At 46.8% G+C, this 25,930-nt stretch overlaps 1 protein-coding gene across 1 annotated transcript in view; it reads right to left on the bottom strand.

Moving 5' to 3' along the window:
* Positions 1–24,064, bottom strand: part of LOC149443721 (NACHT, LRR and PYD domains-containing protein 12-like) — a 126,971-nt gene extending 102,907 nt beyond the window's left edge. The window contains exons 1-2 of the mRNA XM_089655368.1: positions 23,877–24,064; positions 6,565–6,735 (exon numbers count right to left, since the gene is read on the bottom strand). Of these exons, the coding sequence (XP_089511494.1) occupies positions 6,565–6,735; positions 23,877–23,932 (227 nt within the window). The 5' untranslated portion in view covers positions 23,933–24,064. The remainder of the gene's footprint in view (positions 1–6,564; positions 6,736–23,876) is intronic.
* Positions 24,065–25,930: the final 1,866 nt, after the last annotated feature.

The raw sequence follows: 25,930 nt of genomic DNA on the forward strand, positions 1-25,930 counted from the left end.
GAGTGTCCTTTCTGTGCATGTGAGTGTCCTTTGTGTGCATATGAGTGTCCTTTGTGTGAGTGTCCTTTGTGTGAGTGTCCTTTGTGTGCCTGTGAGTGTCCTTTGTGTGCCTGTGAGTGTCCTTTGTGTGCATATGAGTGTCCTTTGTGTGAGTGTCCTTTGTGTGAGTGTCTTTTGTGTGAGTGTCCTTTGTGTGCATGTGAGTGTCCTTTGTGTGCATATGAGTGTCCTTTGTGTGAGTGTCCTTTGTGTGAGTGTCCTTTGTGTGCATATGAGTGTCCTTTGTGTGAGTGTCCTTTGTGTGAGTGTCTTTTGTGTGAGTGTCCTTTGTGTGCATGTGAGTGTCCTTTGTGTGAGTGTCCTTTGTGTGAGTGTCCTTTGTGTGCATGTGAGTGTCCCTTGTGTGAGTGTCCCTTGTGTGAGTGTCCTTTGTGTGCATGTGAGTGTCCTTTGTGTGCAGGTGAATGTCCTTTGTGTGCCTGTGAGTGTCCTTTGTGTGCCTGTGAGTGTCCTTTGTGTGAGTGTCCTTTGTGTGCCTGTGAGTGTCCTTTGTGTAAGTGTCCTTTGTGTAAGTGTGAGTGTCCTTTGTGTAAGTGTGAGTGTCCTTTGTGTGAGTGTCCTTTGTGTGCCTGTGAGTGTCCTTTATGTGAGTGTCCTTTGTGTGCATGTGAGTGTCCTTTGTGTAAGTGTGAGTGTCCTTTGTGTAAGTGTCCTTTGTGTAAGTGTGAGTGTCCTTTGTGTAAGTGTGAGTGTCCTTTGTGTAAGTGTGAGTGTCCTTTGTGTGCAGGTGAGTGTCCTTTGTGTGAGTGTCCTTTGTATGCCTGTGAGTGTCCTTTGTGTGCCTGTGAGTGTTCTTTGTGTGCATGTGAGTGTCCTTTGTGTGAGTGTCCTTTGTGTGAGTGTCCTTTCTGTGCATATGAGTGTCCTTTGTGTGAGTGTCCTTTGTGTGAGTGTCCTTTGTGTGAGTGTCTCTTGTGTGCATATGAGTGTCCTTTGTGTGAGTGTCCTTTGTGTGAGTGTCCTTTGTGTGAGTGTCCTTTGTGTGAGTGTCTTTTGTGTGCATGTGAGTGTCCTTTGTGTGCATGTGAGTGTCCTTTGTGTGAGTGTCCTTTGTGTGAGTGTCCTTTGTGTGAGTGTCTTTTGTGTGCATGTGAGTGTCCTTTGTGTGCATGTGAGTGTCCTTTGTGTGAGTGTCCTTTGTGTGAGTGTCTTTTGTGTGCATGTGAGTGTCCTTTGTGTGCATGTGAGTGTCCCTTGTGTGAGTGTCCCTTGTGTGAGTGTCCTTTGTGTGAGTGCGAGTGTCCCTTGTGTGAGTGTCCTTTGTGTGAGTGTCCTTTGTGTGCAGGTGAGTGTCCTTTGTGTGCATGTGAATGTCCTTTGTGTGCCTGTGAGTGTCCTTTGTGTGAATGTCCTTTGTGTGCCTGTGAGTGTCCTTTGTGTGAGTGTCCTTTGTGTGCCTGTGAGTGTCCTATGTGTGCATGTGAGTGTCCTTTGTGTGCATGTGAGTGTCCTTTGTGTGCATGTGAGTGTCCTTTGTGTAAGTGTGAGTGTCCATTGTGTAAGTGTGAGTGTCCTTTGTGTGCCTGTGAGTGTCCTTTGTGTGAGTGTCCTTTGTGTGCCTGTGAGTGTCCTTTGTGTGAGTGTCCTTTGTGTGCATGTGAGTGTCCTTTGTGTGCCTGTGAGTGTCCTTTGTGTGCCTGTGAGTGTCCTTTGTGTAAGTGTGAGTGTCCTTTGTGTAAGTGTCCTTTGTGTAAGTGTGAGTGTCCTTTGTGTAAGTGTGAGTGTCCTTTGTGTAAGTGTGAGTGTCCTTTGTGTGAGTGTCCTTTGTGTGCAGGTGAGTGTCCTTTGTGTGAGTGTCCTTTGTATGCCTGTGAGTGTCCTTTGTGTGCCTGTGAGTGTTCTTTGTGTGCCTGTGAGTGTCCTTTGTGTAAGTGTGAGTGTCCTTTGTGTAAGTGTCCTTTGTGTAAGTGTGAGTGTCCTTTGTGTAAGTGTGAGTGTCCTTTGTGTAAGTGTGAGTGTCCTTTGTGTGAGTGTCCTTTGTGTGCAGGTGAGTGTCCTTTGTGTGAGTGTCCTTTGTATGCCTGTGAGTGTCCTTTGTGTGCCTGTGAGTGTTCTTTGTGTAAGTGTGAGTGTACTTTGTGTGAGTGTCCTTTCTGTGCATGTGAGTGTCCTTTGTGTGAGTGTCCTTTGTGTGAGTGTCCTTTCTGTGCATGTGAGTGTCCTTTGTGTGCATATGAGTGTCCTTTGTGTGAGTGTCCTTTGTGTGAGTGTCCTTTGTGTGCCTGTGAGTGTCCTTTGTGTGCCTGTGAGTGTCCTTTGTGTGCATATGAGTGTCCTTTGTGTGAGTGTCCTTTGTGTGAGTGTCTTTTGTGTGAGTGTCCTTTGTGTGCATGTGAGTGTCCTTTGTGTGCATATGAGTGTCCTTTGTGTGAGTGTCCTTTGTGTGAGTGTCCTTTGTGTGCATATGAGTGTCCTTTGTGTGAGTGTCCTTTCTGTGCATATGAGTGTCCTTTGTGTGAGTGTCCTTTGTGTGAGTGTCCTTTGTGTGAGTGTCCTTTGTGTGCATGTGAGTGTCCTTTGTGTGAGTGTCTTTTGTGTGAGTGTCCTTTGTGTGAGTGTCCTTTGTGTGAGTGTCTTTTGTGTGCATGTGAGTGTCCTTTGTGTGCATGTGAGTGTCCTTTGTGTGAGTGTCCTTTGTGTGCATGTGAGTGTCCTTTGTGTGCATGTGAGTGTCCTTTGTGTGAGTGTCCTTTGTGTGCCTGTGAGTGTCCTTTGTGTGCATGTGAGTGTCCCTTGTGTGAGTGTCTCTTGTGTGAGTGTCCTTTGTGTAAGTGTGAGTGTCCCTTGTGGGAGTGTCCCTTGTGGGAGTGTGAGTGTCCCTTGTGGGAGTGTCCCTTGTGTGAGTGTCCCTTGTGTGAGTGTCCTTTGTGTGAGTGTCCTTTGTGTGCATGTGAGTGTCCTTTGTGTGCATGTGAGTGTCCCTTGTGTGAGTGTCCCTTGTGTGCATGTGAGTGTCCTTTGTGTGCCTGTGAGTGTCCTTTGTGTGCCTGTGAGTGTCCTTTGTGTGCATGTGAGTATCCCTTGTGTGAGTGTCTCTTGTGTGAGTGTCCTTTGTGTAAGTGTGAGTGTCCCTTGTGGGAGTGTCCCTTGTGGGAGTGTGAGTGTCCCTTGTGGGAGTGTCCCTTGTGTGAGTGTCCCTTGTGGGAGTGTCCCTTGTGTGAGTGTCCCTTGTGGGAGTGTCCCTTGTGGGAGTGTCCCTTGTGTGAGTGTCCTTTGTGTGAGTGTCCCTTGTGGGAGTGTCCCTTGTGTGAGTGTCCTTTGTGTGAGTGTCCCTTGTGGGAGTGTCCCTTGTGGAAGTGCCCCTTGTGTAAGTGTGAGTGTCCCTTGTGGGAGTGTCCCTTGTGTAAGTGTGAGTGTCCCTTGTGGGAGTGTCCTTTGTGGGAGTGTCCCTTGTGGGAGTGTCCCTTGTGTGAGTGTCCTTTGTGTGAGTGTCCCTTGTGGGAGTGTCCCTTGTGGGAGTGTCCCTTGTGTGAGTGTCCTTTGTGTGAGTGTCCCTTGTGGGAGTGTCCCTTGTGGGAGTGCCCCTTGTGTGAGTGTCCTTTGTGTGAGTGTCCCTTGTGTAAGTGTGAGTGTCCCTTGTGGGAGTGTCCCTTGTTGGAGTGGGAGTGTCCCTTGTGTGAGTGTCCCTTGTGGGAGTGTCCCTTGTGGGAGTGTCCCTTGTGTAAGCATGTGCTTAAAATGGCTCCAGAAACCACGCCTCCCACAGTCTTTTGTTTCAAATTCCCAGGCTCATTAACCCCGCCCCTTTGCACCTCCCACTGTACCTTGAGCTCCTGTAACATGTGTTCTTGCTAGCTTCAACTAGGCTAATTAACATGATTGACGTAATTACCCGACTCCAGACACAAATAATTCACGTCTGTTACTACTCAGCTCAAAACCTTCTCCCATTCACATCCAAGTAGAGGGAAGACATATCCTGGCCAGACATATATCAGAACTTACTGGAGACTGAATTAAAATATAGATATTAAAAATATTACAGTATTACTACTCTGAACCCCATACTCAATCACATGGGGGCGGGACCTGGGAGCCCCTTTGTTAAAGGGCTTCCAGATTTCTATAGGCCCCCCACCTGCAGATCCCCACAAGCATTGGGTGAGAGTTGTGGGGAAGAGGCCCTTGTCCCCATCAACATGAAGACAATGGGCTTTGGAGGGAAGCCCCCCCCCCCCCGGTTGAAGGCATGTGGCCTGATATGGTTTAGGGGTGCTCACTCTTCCCCCTTCAATGGGACTTATCATGACCATGCAGGGAATTGAACCCGAGCAGAGTCACTCATCCCTACTAGTCAGTACACATCTGCTGATCTAGGGAACTGGATCCCCCACAAAAGGTTTTATCCCAAAATCCAGCAGAATATGAGATCATTTATAGTAGAATTCTCCCCTCATCTCCTGGATCTCGGAGTCCCTCACATAGAAGATATATATCAGAGTCCTGCAGAATATGAGATCATTTATAGTAGAATTCTCCCCTCATCTCCTGGATCTCGGAGTCCCTCACATAGAAGATATATATCAGAGTCCTGCAGAATATGAGATCATTTATAGTAGAATTCTCCCCTCATCTCCTGGATCTCGGAGTCCCTCACATAGAAGATATATATCGGAGTCCTGCAGAATATGAGATCATTTATAGTAGAATTCCCCCCTCATCTCCTGGATCTCGGAGTCCCTCACATAGAAGATTTATATCAGAGTCCTGCAGAATATGAGATCATTTATAGTAGAATTCCCCCCTCATCTCCTGGATCTCGGAGTCCCTCACATAGAAGATTTATATCAGAGTCCTGCAGAATATGAGATTATTTATAGTAGAATTCTCACCTCATCTCCTGGATCTCAGAGTCCCTCACATAGAAGATATATATCAGAGTCCTGCAGAATATGAGATCATTTATAGTAGAATTCTCCCCTCATCTCCTGGATCTCGGAGTCCCTCACATAGAAGATTTATATCAGAGTCCAGCAGAATATGAGATCATTTATAGTAGAATTCCCCCCTCATCTCCTGGATCTCGGAGTCCCTCACATAGAAGATATATATCAGAGTCCTGCAGAATATGAGATCATTTATAGTAGAATTCTCCCCTCATCTCCTGGATCTCGGAGTCCCTCACATAGAAGATATATATCAGAGTCCTGCAGAATATGAGATCATTTATAGTAGAATTCTCCCCTCATCTCCTGGATCTCGGAGTCCCTCACATAGAAGATATATATCAGAGTCCTGCAGAATATGAGATCATTTATAGTAGAATTCTCCCCTCATCTCCTGGATCTCGGAGTCCCTCACATAGAAGATATATATCAGAGTCCTGCAGAATATGAGATCATTTATAGTAGAATTCTCCCCTCATCTCCTGGATCTCGGAGTCCCTCACATAGAAGATATATATCGGAGTCCTGCAGAATATGAGATCATTTATAGTAGAATTCCCCCCTCATCTCCTGGATCTCGGAGTCCCTCACATAGAAGATTTATATCAGAGTCCTGCAGAATATGAGATCATTTATAGTAGAATTCCCCCCTCATCTCCTGGATCTCGGAGTCCCTCACATAGAAGATTTATATCAGAGTCCTGCAGAATATGAGATTATTTATAGTAGAATTCTCACCTCATCTCCTGGATCTCAGAGTCCCTCACATAGAAGATATATATCAGAGTCCTGCAGAATATGAGATCATTTATAGTAGAATTCTCCCCTCATCTCCTGGATCTCGGAGTCCCTCACATAGAAGATTTATATCAGAGTCCAGCAGAATATGAGATCATTTATAGTAGAATTCCCCCCTCATCTCCTGGATCTCGGAGTCCCTCACATAGAAGATATATATCAGAGTCCTGCAGAATATGAGATCATTTATAGTAGAATTCTCCCCTCATCTCCTGGATCTCGGAGTCCCTCACATAGAAGATATATATCAGAGTCCTGCAGAATATGAGATCATTTATAGTAGAATTCTCCCCTCAGCTCCTGGATCTCGGAGTCCCTCACATAGAAGATATATATCAGAGTCCTGCAGAATATGAGATCATTTATAGTAGAATTCTCCCCTCAGCTCCTGGATCTCGGAGTCCCTCACATAGAAGATATATATCAGAGTCCTGCAGAATATGAGATCATTTATAGTAGAATTCTCCCCTCATCTCCTGGATCTCGGAGTCCCTCACATAGAAGATTTATATCAGAGTCCAGCAGAATATGAGATCATTTATAGTAGAATTCCCCCCTCATCTCCTGGATCTCGGAGTCCCTCACATAGAAGATATATATCAGAGTCCTGCAGAATATGAGATCATTTATAGTAGAATTCTCCCCTCATCTCCTGGATCTCGGAGTCCCTCACATAGAAGATATATATCAGAGTCCTGCAGAATATGAGATCATTTATAGTAGAATTCTCCCCTCAGCTCCTGGATCTCGGAGTCCCTCACATAGAAGATATATATCAGAGTCCTGCAGAATATGAGATCATTTATAGTAGAATTCTCACCTCAGCTCCTGCAAAGTACAGCCAGGATGTCGGAGTCCCTCACACAGACGTTTCATTCCAGAGTCTTGGAGTTCATTACCTGATAAATCCAGGTTGATGAGGGATCGGTTAGTGATAAGAATGGAGCGGAGATCATCACAGCAGGAGGAAGTCAGATTACACATATACAACCTGCAGAGACAAATACAGACACATGAGAGTATATTAGGGAAAGAACCAACAACTCTTAGGGTATGGTCATCATAAATCTCATAGAAAAGAAAGAAGGAAGAAGATAATGGGGTCCCATCATCAAGGTGAGAAAAGTCAGTAAATCCCCTTCTGATGACCCATGGAAGGGGGAGGGGTGTAAATCTCTCCAGCAGTCCATTCACTCTGTAGGAAGCTTGTCTCTGGAGTAGAATGTCTCCCATATCATTACTGAGATCACACAGAGAAATGATGAGCAGATACTGAACAGGAGCAGACAAGGCCTGACATAGGGGGACTCAGGGGGGACTTGGTCAGGAGATGATCCAGAAGTCTTTGGTGAAGTCACACATCTGCAGATAGAATTCATAGCACAGACACACATGACACGCATGACACACATGACACACAAAGTCCACTTTCATGTTGATATCACCCAGAAAAACTGGAATTCAAAAATCGTCCAAACCCTCCAGATGGAGAATATGAGGAGGACGATCCTCACCAGAGGAGAGCTCTACTCATTTTATGGAGAAATCATTTGTAATGAGGAAACCAAACAGAAAGGAACAAAATACAAGAAGATGAAGCCGACTGCCCAGCTCTACATAGTATAATATGTGGTTGTGGAGGGACTCCGGAGGGGTCATGTACATAGGACACCACCTTCATACCTGAACAGAACCCCCACCAGGAGCAGAGAGGGGGATGGGCACTCACTGCCCAGAGCCAGGACAGAGGAAGGCTGGGGACTTTGTATGGCAGACAAGGACTCATAAAGGGGATGGGAGTTAGGGATGGTCATCATTTCTTGTAGTGATGGGGGATGGGTAACTTTCCAGGATTGAACAATTACTATCCTGCAGAAGGCAGACAATGACAGATGATATTTCGGGAGTATGAGTTGTATTGGTGATGGGACGGCCTTTTGTACAGAAGTGAGAACTGTCTGATGTCTTTGCCTTCACAGGAATGTATAGAGTTTTCTGTCTTTATTATGGTCAGGACAAAACATTACATTCAGAGATTTGTAAATATGAAATATTGTATAGAAATAATTTGTATTTACATTTCAAGCCAGCAGGTGGAGCTGAAATCACATTTCCACATGTTTGCCCGCCTGTCCTTCCTGGGTCACTGTACAAACCATGTTATTTCCAGAGCTCAGTAGCTCAAGCTGTAATTTCCACTAACAACTGATTGACTCAGAGGAGAGGGGGAGGGGGGGGCAGATTACTGAAATCCATCTGAGGGACCTCACTGGATATTCTGTGAAAATTGAGGATGGATTGATCCATGGTGCCTGTAGCTACAGAGTTCAGCCAAGTCTCGGTCACACGTGTGTCAATATCCTGTGTTTATTCAGCATTTATTCTGCATTTCTAAATCCTCATAACTGCCCATCAATGCCTGCCATGAATATTACAATGGTACCCCCCAGTGCTGTTCACACAGGAGCAGTAGCATTGGGGCTTCACCCTCCCACAGCACTTTCCTCCTCCCCATCCCCCCTCTGCATCGATATCAGATGTTTGTTTGGTTACATATGGTCGGCCACCCCCCTCCCTGACTTCTGATATAAGTCTAGGTTAATGGCAGGCTGCCCCAGTGCCTCCTGGGATATATGACATGCAGTCCCATTCAGTAAGGGGGAGGGGCGGCCTAGCAGCACCTGGAAGAGCCGGCAGCTGTTAGAGGCAACATGGCGGTGCTGAACCCGTGCAGCGGCTGCAGAGAGGAGGATCCCAGCAGCTCAATGCCGGATCCACTGGCCAGGTGACTATGGTTACTGGGCAGAACACAGTAACAGGTAAGCAGGGGGATGGGGGGAGGGGAAAGGGCAAAGTTCTTCTTTATCAGCCCCAAGGGCATTTATGGTGTGTTAGTAAAGCATTTATTACGTGTTACCCGGGTATTGGGTGAGACACAGCGGAGGCTCCAGTATCCCAGAATACACTGGGAAATCATAGAGAACGAGGACAGAGCAGCTCCAGACACTTCTGCTTGTACAGAACAGCCGTGTGGGAACTCCATTCACTTCTGTGTGCCGGCAAAATCATCGACCAGCCAGCAATACTGACAGTGCCAGGCAGGAAATGGCAACATTATAATGGCACTGAGCAGCCAAAAAAGGGTTCAAATGACATATTAAGCAGCTGAACAGAAATAATTAATCCACAAAAATCCTAACACCAATAGATAGAAAGAGAACTGTGCAGCACTAGAAGTGAGACTCCCTATACCTAAAATATACATGTTTTATGTTGTCATTCACTTGGTGACCGCCTCCTGTAGCTTTACTGCCCGTCTGGCACAAAATCACATGTATACACGTGATCCGTGCTCCCTGCGTGTTCCCAGGCCGGCGGTGCTGTGATTCAGTACAGCACCGATCAGTCACCAGATCCAGGACAATGAGGTTTGATCTGGACCTGCTGATCGGTTGTAACCAATCAGAGCTCATCGTGTGCCGGTGTCTACAGAACACAGACACAGGAACTGACCCAATCATCTCTGCTGGAGCCCTTTTCTGTTCTAGAGAGAGAAGAGAGCAGATCTGAGTCACAGCAGCACACTTAACACTCAGACACAGAGTTAGGCACATTTATCCCCCTGATCCCCCCCCAGGTAACCCTTTCACTGCCCTGTTACCAGAGTCATTATTGCAGGGTACAGATATTTCCTGATCACTGTATTAGTGTCACGGGTGACTTCAGATAGCATTAACATCAGTTAGTTTCCCTCTCAGATAGCGTCAGATTGCCCACCACACTATCACTATCACATTTAACCCGTTGTTTGCCAGGAACATACTCACAGACACACTATACATCTCCATTACTAGTGTAGTGTCTGAACAGATCAGTATCTTTGATCAGAACTATACTAGCACCCCCTTCGTATAGTGTCCCCAAACATTCAGCATTAGCAGGATCAGCCCCAATACCTGCCAGCACCTGTGTTTAGCCCCTCCCCCCCAACAAGTGTAATGTCAGTAGATCTCTATATTGATACATTACACACAAAACTGCAGCGTTAACAGGATCAGGCCTGATCTCTACTAGCACTAGCAGGTACATTTTTTGTAGCGGATCAAGCAGTCCCTGACAGCCAGATGCTCTTTTTTCGCAATAGGTACCTGTAAATTTAGTGTCAGATTGCCCGCCTCACTATCACAGTCCCATTATAAGTTGCTGATTGCCGCCATAAGTAGTATTTAGAAAAAAAATTCCAATATATATACCATAGTTTGTAGATGCTATAACTTTCACACAAACCAATCAATATGCACTGGGCAAGTAACCCCGCCCCCATGTTTATCTTTTTTTTCAAGAATTGCATTCACCCAATGACAAGTAGATATGGAAGAGGGGTCACCCAGTGATGTCACCAAGTATTCCCCGACCCCACATTTACCGGTCAGTTGGCTGTGTTTCTGGACAGGAACAGTCACGTTTTGTGGGCAGTAGTTTTTTTAATCATGTGGGACCAAATTTATGTTTTTATTTAATTTGTGACACTTTTTTAGTGAATGTGTATTTGTTGGAATTCTAGAGTTGTGAAAAAACTCTATTAATATTCCTGTGTCTGTAGGTGATTGTAAGAATAAATCCTTTTCAGAGCCAGTTAACCTGTTGCCATACAGCCGCAGTGTTTTTACTGTGACAGGGCGGCACCGCTGCTCAGAATGAAGTTTTAATACATCATTTTGCAAAACAGGTAGGGGGCGTGCGCGAGGTGTGAAACCGCCCTACCAGCGCCGCTCATCATGGCTGCGGGTGTGTCAAGGTCCTACCTTTTCCCAGAGGTTATGTTACTCCATGTGCTAGCATCCATCTTGGATTTCTGCTGAGCATGATGGGAATCTTTTATGCCTTCAGGTCTCTGAGGTCCATCCCCCAGAGGGGTGTGGCTGAGTACATATAAGCCTGGGATCTGCACATGCTCTTTGCACTTGTGTCTTGTGTCTTTGTCTTGCTACAGCTCTGTGTATACGCTCGTGACTCTTCTGGTATTCTGACTCGGCTTGTGACTAAGACCATTCTCTGCGTTTCCCTTTGATCTGACCTTCTGTTGCTGAACCCGGCCCGTGACCTGTGATTCTCTGTCTACTGTTCTGTACTGTTTTGTCCCGTTGTTATTGACCCGGCTTGTCTGACTACGCTATTGTCATTCTCACCAACTACACGCCATTGGCGGCGGCCATTACCGCAGCTGGGGTGTCTCGGGGGCCGCGACCTGGTCCCTGGTTGCGTCAAGTCCATCCCCACCATCAGGGGCCCTGGTGAAGGGCAGCCTGGGACTTAGACTCCGCGCCCTGAGGGACTTCAGTCTGTTGGTGGTGGTTGTCGTCAGCCAGTGCGTTACCCTGCCACTAGGCCTACCTGTCCGTTCCACAGCCCTGCCCTGACAGGGTGTCAATCACTGGGTCCCGGGCCGGCCATTACCCGCCGGGTTCCGGTGATTATCGTCAATCACTGACAGGAAGCACGGCTGCAGTGTTTACACTGCAGCTCTGCTCCCTGTCAGTTTCAAGCACGCAGATCCTGAGAGAGGAGTGGGATCAGTGTATTCCTGTGAACACACACCCCCGCCCCCTTGTAAAACACTCCCCTCACACAGTTAACCATTTGATTGCCTAAAAAAGTTAACCCTTTCCTCCCCAGTGCCATTAGTACAGTGTCAGTGTTTTTTTTTTTTTTTGCACTGACCACTGTATTGGTGTCACTGGGGATGTCAGTGACCGCGCAACTGTCAGTTAAAGTAAATCAATGCCGTAACACAAACCGCTTCTGTACCCGCTTCCTGACCGGCCTATAGCAGAAATACTACTACAGGGCAGCACGGCTGCGCAAAATCACATATATATATATCACACACGATTTGTGCTCCTGTGGTTTTCATGTACCTCCCAGATGGCGTCAGATTGCCCGTCAGTACACCAGTCATCACATTTAACACCTTGATTGCCAGGAGCACGCTCATGTACAGTAAACCTCCATTGCTAGTATAGTGTCTGAACGGGTCAATATCTTTGATCAGATCAGCACTATACCAGCGTTCACATTAGTATAGCGTCCCCAAAAATGCAGCGTTAGCGGGATCAGCCCCGACACCTGCCAGCACCAGCGTTTAGCCCCTACGCTTACCCCCCCTTCTCCCCAAGCAAGTGCAGTGTCAGTAGGTCACTGTTACTTCATACATTGCACACAAAACCGCAGTGTTGGCAGAATCAGGCCTGATCTCTGTTAGCACTTGTCAGTAAATTTTGATGACTCTCCAATGCAGCAGAGTGCCAGTACTAGTGCCGCGCTACCTTTTGGTGAACTGACGAGTACCAGCTGCCTAGTACATCCTGGTCTTTCACATACCTCTTAGATTGTAAGCTCCCAGGATCAGGCCCTCCTAACCCTCTTGTATTGAACTGTATTGTTCTGTATTGTCTCCCATTATATTGTAAAGTGCTGAGAAAACTGTTGGCGCCATAAATCCTGTATAATAATAATAATACCAGCACTGCAGTATCACTTGGTGACATGGTGAGTCCCATAAGTGCAGTACAAGCCGGTGTGGTGGTGAGCACAAGTATTGTCCCGCACCCACCATTAATTTGCACACAGGCCTGTAGAGTCCCTAGTATCCTTCCGGATGTGCTTGCAAATCCCGATTGACAGTCCACAAATTCTGCAGCACCCGTACTTCCCCATTCACTGCCCAACCTGGAATTCAGGTGGAGATAGCAAATTTAATTCCTCCCGTTGATTTTTGGAGCGTTTTTTCACGGAAGATCTGTATGCGTTGATTGTGGATCAAAGCAGTTTATATGCACAACAATTTATTGCCGCCAACCCAAATTCAAACTTTACCAGACCATTCGCATAGAAACTCATCACGGTTTCCGAATTTAAATTTTTTTGCCTAACCCTCAACATGGGCATTACTAAAAAAATGAATTGCGGTTGTATTGGTCCGCAGACCTGATTCATCATATGCCGTGTTCTCTACTGCCATGGCCAGGCATAGATATGAGAGTATAATGTGTTTTATGCATTTCAGCGACAATACACTCTGTCATCCTCGGGATGACCCTGAATTTGACCGGCTCCACAAAATTCGGCCCCTCGTAAATCACCTTAACCAGAAATTTGCAGATGTCTATACTCCTCAGCAAAACATCTGCGTTGATGAGTCCCTCATTCATTTTTCTGGCCGCCTTGCATTCAAACAATTTCTCCCCAGCAAGCGTGCCAGATATGGGGTCAAGACGTAGAAGACCTGTGAGAGGACAACAGGCTATACTTATAAGAATTGGATTTACGAGGGAATAGATAGTCACGTGGAGCCCCCCAGATGCCCAGACTACATGGAGAGCAGTGACATGATAGTCACGTGGAGCCCCCCAGATGCCCAGACTACATGGGGAGCAGTGACATGATAGTCACGTGGAGCCCCCCGGATGCCCAGACTACATGGGGAGCAGTGACATGATAGTCACGTGGAGCCCCCCAGATGCCCAGACTACATGGGGAGCAGTGACATGATAGTCACGTGGAGCCTCCCGGATGCCCAGACTACATGGGGAGCAGTGACAAGATAGTTTGGGACTTGGTGTCATCATTTCTTCATATGGGGTACCACTTATATGTGGACAATTTTTATTCAAGCGTGCCACTATTTAGACATTTGTACAATCTTGGAACTGGCGCATGTGGCACCGTGTGACCTAATGTGTGCCCACCATTAGAAGTGGGTGGATGCAGGGCGGAATATTCTAATGGTGGGCATACCACACACTTTTTCTAACAGAGATTTCTTCTCTTTTTTTCATTCATTCCACAGGCAGCATACAAAAAAAAGAACATATCATATATACCCAACAAGGACCAGCGATGTACTGGGACATCCCTGGACTTTGAATGGCTATACCAGGATGATGCTTACAGCTGCAGGCATCATCCTGGTATTGTTTTTTTCAGCCGGTGATCGGCTTGTAAAAGCAATCCTAGTGGCTAATTTGCTGCAGGATTGCTTTTACAAGCAGCAGGAGATTTTGCCCCCCCCCCCTCGCTGCCTTCCACAGCCTTCTTTGGCAGTCCCGTGCCATCGGGGGAACCTGAGAATGCAGCCGGTGTTTCTGCCAGCTGACCATAGAGCTGATTGGAGACCAGAATGATGCCAATCATCTCTAAAGTCTAAGAATTCGGAAGCTACGAGCATTTCATCACTTCAGGTTCGCAGGATATAAACAGCGCCATTTGTAAATTGGGAAAGCATCTGATCACCGATTTTGGTTTGATCAGATAATGTAAGTGCAGAGGAGATATCCAGAGTCTGATAGACCCCAGAGTTCTCAAAGAAGAATATAAGACAATGCCCATTGAAGCTATCGGGGTTATTTACATTCCCTGTGATAGCATTAAAAGTGATAAAAAATGAATGGGACAAAATAATTTAAAAAATCAAAATAACTTTAAAAAAAAAATTAAATAAAAAACTCGCCCCTCCCATGCACGCACACCTGTGTGCACAAGCCTTGACCCTGTGCCGGTATGTAAACAGCGGTTGCACCATACATGTGAGGTATCGCCGTAAACGTCAGATTGAGGGCAGTAATTCTAACACCAGACCTCCTCTGTAGATCTAAAATGGTAGCTTTTAAAGGCTTTTAAAGTGTTGCCTATGGATATTAAAAATGTATGCAGTTTGTTGCCATTGCACGGGACATGCGCAGTTTTAAATCATGTCATGTTTGGTATCTATTTACTCGGCATACCATCATCTTTTATGGTTTACCAAATACTTGGCCAATATAATGCTAATGCTGGGCATAAAATGCCCCCCACCCCCCAAAATTACCCCTTTTTGGAAAGTAGACACCCCAAGCTATTTGCTGAGAGGCATGTTGAATCAATAGCAGAATTTATTTTTTTACAAGTTTTTGGAAAATGAAAAAAAAAAAAAAAATTTTTGGGGGTGTTTGTACTGTCCTGGTATTTGGGGGGTGTTTGTACTGTCCTGGTATTTGGGGGTGTTTGTACTGTCCTGGTATTTGGGGGTGTTTGTACTGTCCTGGTATTTGGGGGTGTTTGTACTGTCCTGGTATTTGGGGGTGTTTGTACTGTCCTGGTATTTGGGGGTGTTTGTACTGTCCTGGTATTTTAGCACCTCAAGAAATGTGATGGGCAGTCAGAAAGTAAAAGCTGTGTAAATTCCATTATCTCTCCCATAGTTTGTAGACGCTAGAACTGTCACACAAAGCAATCAATATACACTTATTGGGATTTTTGTAACCAAAAACATGGAGCAGAATACATTTTGGCCTAAATTTGACAAAATGTTAGTTTTTTTGGATATTTTTTATGACCGAAAAGAGAAAATATTTTTTTTTTCAAAATTTTTTTGCTTCTTCAAAAATTTTTCTGTTTATAGCGCCAAAAATAAAAAGTGCACAGGTGATCAAATACCACCAAAAGAAAGCTCTATTTGTGTGAAAAAAGGACATACATTTCATTTATGTACCGTATTGCATGACCGCGCAATTGTCCGTTAAACTAGTGCAGCGCTGTATAGCAAAAAAATGGCGTAAGTTACAGTATCTATCCCATAGTTTGTAGACGCTATAACTTCACACAAAGCAATCAATATACACTTATTGGGATTATTTTTACCAAAAACATGGAGCAGAATACATTTTGGCCTAAATTTATAACTAACTTTGAGTTTACTATATATTTTTTATAGCTGAAAGTAAAAAATATTGTTTTTCTTCAAATTTTTGGTCTTTTTTGTTTATAGCGTGAAAAATAAAAAGTGCACAGGTGATCAAATACTGTACCACTGAAAGAAAGCTCTATTTTTGTGTAAAAAAAGGACGTAAATTTCATTTCATTCTCCCTACTACTGTTCTTATCACCTCCTGCTCATTCTTCACTCTCCTGCTGACCCAAACACCAGGCCTGGAAGACATGTGCGCTCGTGTACATCCCGCTCCCATGTTACTTTCCTCACACTTCTTCTTCTCCTAACCTCTGGGGACATCTCCCCAAACCCTGGTCCTTCACCTCACTCACCCGCTAGGCACCCTCCTACCCCCACGAACCGCCGCAACCCCCTCAACCTTGTACCTGTGCCCCTCCTCCCCGCATCCATCCCTCCACTCTCGGTTGCACTCCTGAATGCCCGATCGATTTGCAACAAGCTCATTGCCATCCATGACCTCTTTATCTCCCACTCCCTCAACCTCCTAGCCTTCACTGAAACCTGGATCCAAGCCACTGACTCCCCCTCCCCTGCTACACTCTCCTATGGAGGTCTCGTCTGGTCCCATTCACCCAGACCGAGCGGCCGTAGGGGTGGTGGGGTCGGTGTGCTCTTGTCATCGCTGACCACCTTCCAGGTCATCCCAAACACCTCCTCTCTATCCTTCTCCTCCTTCGAGGCCCACTGCATCTGACTTTTCTCCCCCACCCCTCTGAGGATTGCAGTAATCTATCAGCCTCCTGGATCAGTATCCAGCTTCCTTGAGGACTTTTCCGCCTGGCTGCCCTTCTTCCTCTCCTGTGAGCTACCCACCATCATCCTTGGAGACTTCAATATCCCTATCAATGTCAACAATCCGGCTACATCCCAACTCCTCCATTTAACCTCTTCTTTTGCACTCACACAGTGCACACAGTCCTCCACCCACACCAATGGTAACACCCTGGACCTCATTTTCTCCCATCTCTGCACCCCCCACAACCTCATAAACACCCCTTTCCCTCTCTCTGACCACAACCTCATTACGTTCTCCATCTTCCCGTCCTATAACGCCTCCTCCCCCAAATGTCAAACCATCACCAGCCGTAACCTCTGCAACCTGAACCCGGCCCCCCTCCACTCTGCAGCTGACCATTTGTACGACAGTATCCTTCCACTGTCCTGCCCTGACCTGGCCACTACTGTGTATAACGACTCGCTGTCAGCTGCCTTAGACTCCTTAGCACCCCTAACCACATGAAGCATTCGACCCCGACCGCTTCAACCCTGGCAGACTGACCACACTAAAAATCTTAAATGACGCAGTCGTGCGCTGGAGCAATTATGGCGCAAAACCAGATCCCTTCGAGCGTTCTCCATCTACAAATCCGCCTTCCTCACCTACACCTCCTCCCTCCATGCCGCCAAACAAGCCTACTTCGTAACCCTCATCAATACCCTCTCCTCCAATCCTTGCCGGCTCTTCTCCACTTTCAACTCCCTACTCCCCCCCACCCCCACCCAGTACCTCATTCACTGCCCAAGAGATTGCCAATCACTTCCAAAATAAGATTGATGCAATCCGTAAGGACATCGCCAATGCTCAACCTACCTCCCCACCTAGCCTCCCTCCCGCTATAACCCCACCAACTCTCCCCTCCTCTGACCTCGCAACCGCCCTACCCCCCACCACACCTAACCTCCCGCACACTATAATCTCCCCAACACTCCGCTCCTTCAGCCTTGCTACCACTGAGGAGGTCACTAAGGTCTTCTCAGAAGCCCGCTTCACCACTTGCCCCCTTGACTCTGTTCCCACACAACTCCTCCGGTCACCCCCCCTCCTCCATCCTACGCTCCCTCACCCACATCTTCAATCTCTCTCTTTCTACTGGCACATTCCCCTCCTCCCTAAAGCATGCACACATCACCCCCATACTCAAAAAACCTTCCCTGGACCCCACTGACCTGAACAACCTTAGACCCATCTCCCTGCTGCCATTTACTTCAAAGCTCCTTGAGCACTTAGTCTACAATCGCCTATGTGCCCACCTCACTGCCAACAACCTCCTCGATCCATTACAGTCTGGCTTCCGTCCCCTACACTTCACCGAAACCGCCCTACTCAAAATTACTAATGACCTGCTAACCGCCAAAGCCAATGGCCACTACTCAGTCCTCCTACTCCTCGACCTCTCCGCAGCCTTCGACACATTCGAGCACCCCCTCCTCCTTAACAAACTACACTCCCTCAGCATCAGAGACTCCGCTCTCTCCTGGCTCTCCTCCTACCTATCCCAACGCTCCTTCAGTGTTACCTATAATGCTACCACCCCCTTCTCTCCCCCTCTCTGTTGGGGTCCTCCAAGGCTCAGTCCTCGGGCCCTTTCTCTTCTCCATCTACACCTCCTCCCCCGGCAAACTGATACACTCCCACGGCTTCAACTATCACCTCTACGCTGATGACACGCAAATTTACCTCTCCACCCCCCACCTCACCCCTTCAGTCTCCGCCCGTATCACCCACCTACTGAACGACATATCAGACTGGATGTCGCTCCATTTCCTCAAATTGAATCTTTCCAAAACCAAGCTCCTGATTTTTCCCCCAGCCCGTGCCCCCCTCCCCCCCACCCTCTCCATCATAACCAACAATGCCACCATCAGTCCCACCCCACAAGCCAAAGTCCTAGGTGTCACTCTAGACTCAAACCTGTCCTTCCAACCCCATGTCCAATCATTGGCAAACTCATGCAGACTCAACCTCCGCAACATCTCCAAAATACGTTTGTTCCTAACCCCAGACACTACTAAACAACTCGTTCACTCCCTTATTATCTCACGTCTGGACTACTGCAACTCCCTCCTCACTGACCTACCTCATCGCAGACTATCCCCGCTTCAGTCTATCCTGAACTCAGCGGCCGGATTCATCCACCTAACCAACTTCTGCCACCCCCCTCTGTCATTCCCTCCACTGGCCTCCACTTAGTGTCCCCCACCCCCCTCTGTCATTCCCTCCACTGGCCTCCACTTAGTGTCCCCCACCCCCCTCTGTCATTTCCTCCACTGGCCTCCACTTAGTGTCCTCCACCCCCCTCTGTCATTTCCTCCACTGGCCTCCAATTAGTGTCCTCCACCCCCCTCTGTTATTCCCTCCACTGGCTCCCGATTGCCCAACGCATTAAATTCAAACTACTAACACTGACATACAAAGCCATTCATAATGCTGCCCCAAACTACCTCACCGACCTGATACCCAAATACCACCCAACCCGTAATCTTCACTCCTCACAAGACCTCCTACTTTCTAGCTCCCTGGTCTCCACCTCCCACGCCCAACTGCAGGACTTCTCGAGGACTTCCCCCATCCTCTGGAACTCACTACCCCAATCCATTAGACTGTCACCTACCCTTCTCACCTTTAGGCACACCCAGGGAAGCCTACCCCGCCCTCACCTAATAGCCGATCTCCTCCACTCCTCCTACCACTCCATCCCCCACAGCCACTTCCTCCTGTACCACTATCCCCTTCCTCCTAGATTTTATGCTCAAAAGAGCAGGGCCCTCGATCCCCTCATGTTTTATATTGTTACTGTATTGTCTAATATTCTGTCCCCCCTATAATGTACAGCGCTGAGCAAACCTTTTAGCGCTATATAAATACTGTATAATAATAATTTGGGTGCAGCATTGCATGACCGCGCAATTATCAATTGAATTAGTGCAGAGCTGAGTAGCAAAAAGAGGCGTGGTCAGGAAGGGGGTAAATCCTCAGGAGGGGGAGGGGTTAAGTAAAAACCAGTGTGACTATTTGATCACACACAAAAGATACAAAGTCAATACAAAAGTAACAATTTCAAATTCAAAAAGAAATGTAGCTTAAAATAAAATAAAAATAAAGAATATAAGTTGTTTGTTCCTTGAATGAAAACAAAATATATAGTTTCTTTGTGTTAAAGTATGTGTGCATGTGAGTGTCATTTGCGTAACTGTCCTTTGTGTAAGTGTGAGGGTCCTTTGTGTGAGTGTCCCTTGTGTGAGTGTCCTTTGTATAATTGTAAGTGTCCCTTGTGTGAGTGTCCCTTGTGTGAGTGTCCTTTGTGTAAGTGTGAGGGTCCCTTGTGTGAGTGTCCCTTGTGTGAGTGTCCTTTGTGTGAGTGTCCTTTGTGTAAGTGTGAGGGTCCCTTGTGTGAGTGTCCCTTGTGTGAGTGTCCTTTGTGTGAGTGTCCTTTGTGTGAGTGTCCTTTGTGTGAGTGTCCTTTGTGTAAGTGTGAGGGTCCCTTGTGTGAGTGTCCCTTGTGTGAGTGTCCTTTGTGTGAGTGTCCTTTGTGTGAGTGTCCCTTGTGTGAGTGTCCCTTGTGTGAGTGTCCTTTGTGTAAGTGTGAGGGTCCCTTGTGTGAGTGTCCCTTGTGTGAGTGTCCTTTGTGTGAGTGTCCTTTGTGTGAGTGTCCCTTGTGTGAGTGTCCTTTGTATAATTGTAAGTGTCCCTTGTGTGAGTGTCCCTTGTGTGCATGTGAGTGTCCCTTGTGTAAGTGTGAGTGTCCCTTGTGTGAGTGTCCCTTGTGTGAGTGTCCCTTGTGTAAGTGTGAGTGTCCCTTGTGTGAGTGTCCCTTGTGTGAGTGTCCCTTGTGTGAGTGTCCCTTGTGTGAGTGTCCCTTGTGTGAGTGTCCCTTGTGTGAGTGTCCTTTGTGTGAGTGTCCCTTGTGTAAGTGTGAGTGTCCTTTGTGTGAGTGTCCTTTGTGTGAGTGTCCCTTGTGTAAGTGTGAGTGTCCCTTGTGGGAGTGTCCCTTGTGGGAGTGTCCCTTGTGGGAGTGTGAGTGTCCCTTGTGGGAGTGTCCCTTGTGGGAGTGTGAGTGTCCCTTGTGGGAGTGTCCCTTGTGGGAGTGTCCCTTGTGTGAGTGTCCTTTGTGTGAGTGTCCCTTGTGGGAGTGTCCCTTGTGGGAGTGCCCCTTGTGTGAGTGTCCTTTGTGTGAGTGTCCCTTGTGTAAGTGTGAGTGTCCCTTGTGGGAGTGTCCCTTGTGGGAGTGGGAGTGTCCCTTGTGGGAGTGTCCCTTGTGGGAGTGTCCCTTGTGGGAGTGTCCCTTGTGTAAGCATGTGCTTAAAATGGCTCCAGAAACCACGCCTCCCACAGTCTTTTGTTTCAAATTCCCAGGCTCAATAACCCCGCCCCTTTGCACCTCCCACTGTACCTTGAGCTCCTGTAACATGTGTTCTTGCTAGCTTCAACTAGGCTAATTAACATGATTGACGTAATTACCCGACTCCAGACACAAATAATTCACGTCTGTTACTACTCAGCTCAAAACCTTCTCCCATTCACATCCAAGTAGAGGGAAGACATATCCTGGCCAGACATATATCAGAACTTACTGGAGACTGAATTAAAATATAGATATTAAAAATATTACAGTATTACTACTCTGAACCCCATACTCAATCACATGGGGGCGGGACCTGGGAGCCCCTTTGTTAAAGGGCTTCCAGATTTCTATAGGCCCCTGAGGTGGCTATTTTGGGCCTATAATAATTTTAATATTATTGTGAACTTCTGTTCGGGGTCTCATTTTATGTAACATATTTACCATCTGTTGTATCACCTCAACACACCTCCATGTATGATACTGTGGGGGGGGGGTGATTACACAAAAGACTCAATGGAGGTGAGGGGGATGGAATGCAACTGGAATTTCCTGTTTTTATTTCAACTGAACTGATGCCTTGCTCTGAAGCCCACCCATTGGAAGATAAAGGTGTGATTTACTTGGGTGGGTGGGTTTAGGGATGGTCTTTTGGAAAGTGTATAAAACAACAAAAACAAAAGAGCCCTTCCCTATTGTGCCATGTGCCTTCCACAGCCCAGACCTCAGAACATCAGGATGGCTGTAATGTATCACCAGTGCTCTGTCTTTATTGTAACTATCTCTTTCTTGTAGTCTTTGTATTGGGAACATTCTGTATTATATTTTGTTGTATTTGATTAATAGAAAGCTTCCTTGCTGTGTAAATAAATTAGATCTTTATTTTTGCACAGTGGTTATCCTTTAATATTAACATTATTGGTAATAGCCACATCAGTATTGGCTACATTCAGGTATAGACAAAAGGTTATAATTCACTTATTACATTTATAATCTGTATAGAACCAGGTAATAGGTGTGGTAGGAAAACCGCCAAAACACCCCCCACCTGCAGATCCCACAAGCATTGGGTGAGAGTTGTGGGGAAGAGGCCCTTGTCCCCATCAACATGAAGACAATGGGCTTTGGAGGGAAGCCCCCCCCGGTTGAAGGCATGTGACCTGGTATGGTTTGGGGGTGCTCACTCTTCCCCCTTCAATGGGAATCACTGTAAATTTCAGGTTTTGCAAATTTCAGAGAAGATATCACGACCCTGCAGGGAACTGAACCCGAGCAGAGTCACTCATCCCTACTAGTCAGTACACATCTGATGATCTAGGGAACTGGATCCCCCACAAAAGGTTCTATACCAAAATCCAGCAGAATATGAGATCATTTATAGTAGAATTCCCCCCTCATCTCCTGGATCTCGGAGTCCCTCACATAGAAGATATATATCAGAGTCCTGCAGAATATGAGATCATTTATAGTAGAATTCTCCCCTCATCTCCTGGATCTCAGAGTCCCTCACATAGAAGATATATATCAGAGTCCTGCAGAATATGAGATCATTTATAGTAGAATTCCCCCCTCATCTCCTGGATCTCGGAGTCCCTCACATAGAAGATATACATCAGAGTCCTGCAGAATATGAGATCATTTACAGTAGAATTCTCCCCTCATCTCCTGGATCTCGGAGTCCCTCACATAGAAGATATATATATCAGAGTCCTGCAGAATATGAGATCATTTATAGTAGAATTCCCCCCTCATCTCCTGGATCTCGGAGTCCCTCACATAGAAGATTTATATCAGAGTCCTGCAGAATATGAGATCATTTATAGTAGAATTCTCCCCTCATCTCCTGAATCTCGGAGTCCCTCACATAGAAGATTTATATCAGAGTCCTGCAGAATATGAGATCATTTATAGTAGAATTCTCCCCTCATCTCCTGGATCTCGGAGTCCCTCACATAGAAGATTTATATCAAAGTCCTGCAGAATATGAGATCATTTATAGTAGAATTCTCCCCTCATCTCCTGGATCTCGGAGTCCCTCACATAGAAGATATATATCAGAGTCCTGCAGAATATGAGATCATTTACAGTAGAATTCTCCCCTCATCTCCTGGATCTCGGAGTCCCTCACATAGAAGATATATATCAGAGTCCTGCAGAATATGAGATCATTTATAGTAGAATTCTCCCCTCATCTCCTGGATCTCGGAGTCCCTCACATAGAAGATTTATATCAGAGTCCTGCAGAATATGAGATCATTTATAGTAGAATTCCCCCCTCATCTCCTGGATCTCGGAGTCCCTCACATAGAAGATATATATCAGAGTCCTGCAGAATATGAGATCATTTATAGTAGAATTCCCCCCTCATCTCCTGGATCTCGGAGTCCCTCACATAGAAGATATATATCAGAGTCCTGCAGAACATGAGATCATTTATAGTAGAATTCTCCCCTCATCTCCTGGATCTCGGAGTCCCTCACATAGAAGATATATATCAGAGTCCTGCAGAATATGAGATCATTTATAGTAGAATTCTCCCCTCATCTCCTGGATCTCGGAGTCCCTCACATAGAAGATATATATCAGAGTCCTGCAGAATATGAGATCATTTATAGTAGAATTCTCCCCTCATCTCCTGGATCTCGGAGTCCCTCACATAGAAGATTTATATCAGAGTCCTGCAGAATATGAGATCATTTACAGTAGAATTCTCCCCTCATCTCCTGGATCTCGGAGTCCCTCACATAGAAGATATATATCAGAGTCCTGCAGAATATGAGATCATTTATAGTAGAATTCTCCCCTCATCTCCTGGATCTCGGAGTCCCTCACATAGAAGATTTATATCAGAGTCCTGCAGAACATGAGATCATTTATAGTAGAATTCTCCCCTCATCTCCTGGATCTCGGAGTCCCTCACATAGAAGATATATATCAGAGTCCTGCAGAATATGAGATCATTTATAGTAGAATTCTCCCCTCATCTCCTGGATCTCGGAGTCCCTCACATAGAAGATATATATCAGAGTCCTGCAGAATAGGAGATCATTTATAGTAGAATTCTCCCCTCATCTCCTGGATCTCGGAGTCCCTCACCTGGAAGATGTATATCAGAGTCCTGCAGAATAGGAGATCATTTATAGTAGAATTCTCCCCTCATCTCCTGGATCTCGGAGTCCCTCACCTGGAAGATGTATATCAGAGTCCTGCAGAATATGAGATCATTTATAGTAGAATTCTCACCTCAGCTCCTGCAGAGTACAGCCAGGATGTCGGAGTCCCTCACACAGATGTCTCATTCCAGAGTCTTGGAGATTATTATATGATACATCCAGGTTGATGAGGGATCGGTTAGTGATAAGAATGGAGCGGAGATCATCACAGCAGGAGGAAGTCAGATTACATCTCTCCAACCTGCAGAGACAAATACAGACACATGAGAGTATATTAGGGAAAGAACCAACAACTCTTAGGGTATGGTCATCATAAAACTCATAGAAAAGAAAGAAGGAAGAAGATAATGGGGTCCCATCATCAAGGTGAGAAAAGTCAGTAAATCCCCTTCTGATGACCCATGGAAGGGGGAGGGGTGTAAATCTCTCCAGCAGTCCATTCACTCTGTAGGAAGCTTGTCTCTGGAGTAGAATGTCTCCCATATCATTACTGAGATCACACAGAGAAATTATGAGCAGATACTGAACAGGAGCAGACAAGGCCTGACATAGGGGGACTCAGGGGGGACTTGGTCAGGAGATGACCCAGAAGTCTTTGGGGAAGTCACACATCTGCAGATAGAATTCATAGCACAGACACACATGACACACATGACACACGGGCCCTGATATACTATTGTGCCTGGGCGCATTTCCGTGGGCCAATGTCTATTTTTTACTAGCGACCGTCTACTTTTACCCCGCTAAGAGATTTTTTTATTGAGCAGCGCCCATAAGTAGACGCCCAATCGAATTTACTAACAAGACACACACCAGGAATCAGACTCACAAAGCAGACTTGGTAAGAGGCACGTCTAACACCATGAAAAATCACTTCAGAGACGTTCACATTGAAATTTGCTTTCCCAAATATCAGGACTTCACTTTAAACAATATCTGCCATTTCAAAAAAGTTTAAAATGTGTTGAAAAATTTTTTTTAAAGCAAATCCACAAAGTGAAGAAGTAGAAGCTCGTGCAGCTTATTTGGCTGATATAAATGCACATGTGCAGAACACATGTTAGACGTCCTCTGTGAGCGCTTGCTTTTTAGACGCTGTTCAATAGTAAATCTCAGTGTGGAGTCCTCTGACAGCCGGCACTCGGTGGCGTCTCCTGTGTGTGGAGTCCTCTGACAGCCGGCACTCGGTCACGTCTCCTGTGTGTGGAGTCCTCTGACAGCCGGCACTCGGTCTCGTCTCCTGTGTGTGGAGTCCTCTGACAGCCGGCACTCGGTCACGTCTCCCATGTGTGGAGTCCTCTGACAGCCAGCACTCGGTGGCGTCTCCTGTGTGTGGAGTCCTCTGACAGCCAGCACTCGGTGGCGTCTCCTGTGTGTGGAGTCCTCTGACAGCCGGCACTCGGTCATGTCTCCTTTGTGTGGAGTCCTCTGACAGCCGGCACTCGGTCATGTCTCTGTGTGTGGAGTCCTCTGACAGCCGGCACTCGGTGGCGTCTCCTGTGTGTGGAGTTCTCTGACAGCCGGCACTCGGTGGCGTCTCCTGTGTGTGGAGTTCTCTGACAGCCGGCACTTGGTGGCGTCTCCTGTGTGTGGAGTTCTCTGACAGCCGGCACTCGGTGGCGTCTCCTGTGTGTGGAGTTCTCTGACAGCCGGCACTCGGTGGCGTCTCCTGTGTGTGGAGTTCTCTGACAGCCGGCACTCGGTGGCGTCTCCTGTGTGTGGAGTCCTCTGACAGCCGGCACTCAGTCACGTCTCCTTTGTGTGGCGTCCTCTGACAGCCGGCACTCGGTGGCGTCTCCTGTGTGTGGCGTCCTCTGACAGCCGGCACTCGGTGGCGTCTCCTGTGTGTGGAGTCCTCTGACAGCCGGCACTCAGTCACGTCTCCTTTGTGTGGCGTCCTCTGACAGCCGGCACTCAGTCACGTCTCCTTTGTGTGGCGTCCTCTGACAGCCGGCACTTGGTGGCGTCTCCTGTGTGTGGTGTCCTCTGACAGCCGGCACTCGGTGGCGTCTCCTGTGTGTGGAGTCCTCTGACAGCCGGCACTCGGTGCGTCTCCTGTGTGTGACAATCAGCACTCGGCAGATCTTTATGGACTCTCATTGGATTTCCTTAGTTCTAGTGATT

The sequence above is a fragment of the Staurois parvus genome, unplaced genomic scaffold (assembly GCF_062004578.1).
Source record: "Staurois parvus isolate SC_StPar_1 unplaced genomic scaffold, SC_StPar_1.0 ptg000837l, whole genome shotgun sequence".
NCBI lineage: Eukaryota > Metazoa > Chordata > Amphibia > Anura > Ranidae > Staurois > Staurois parvus.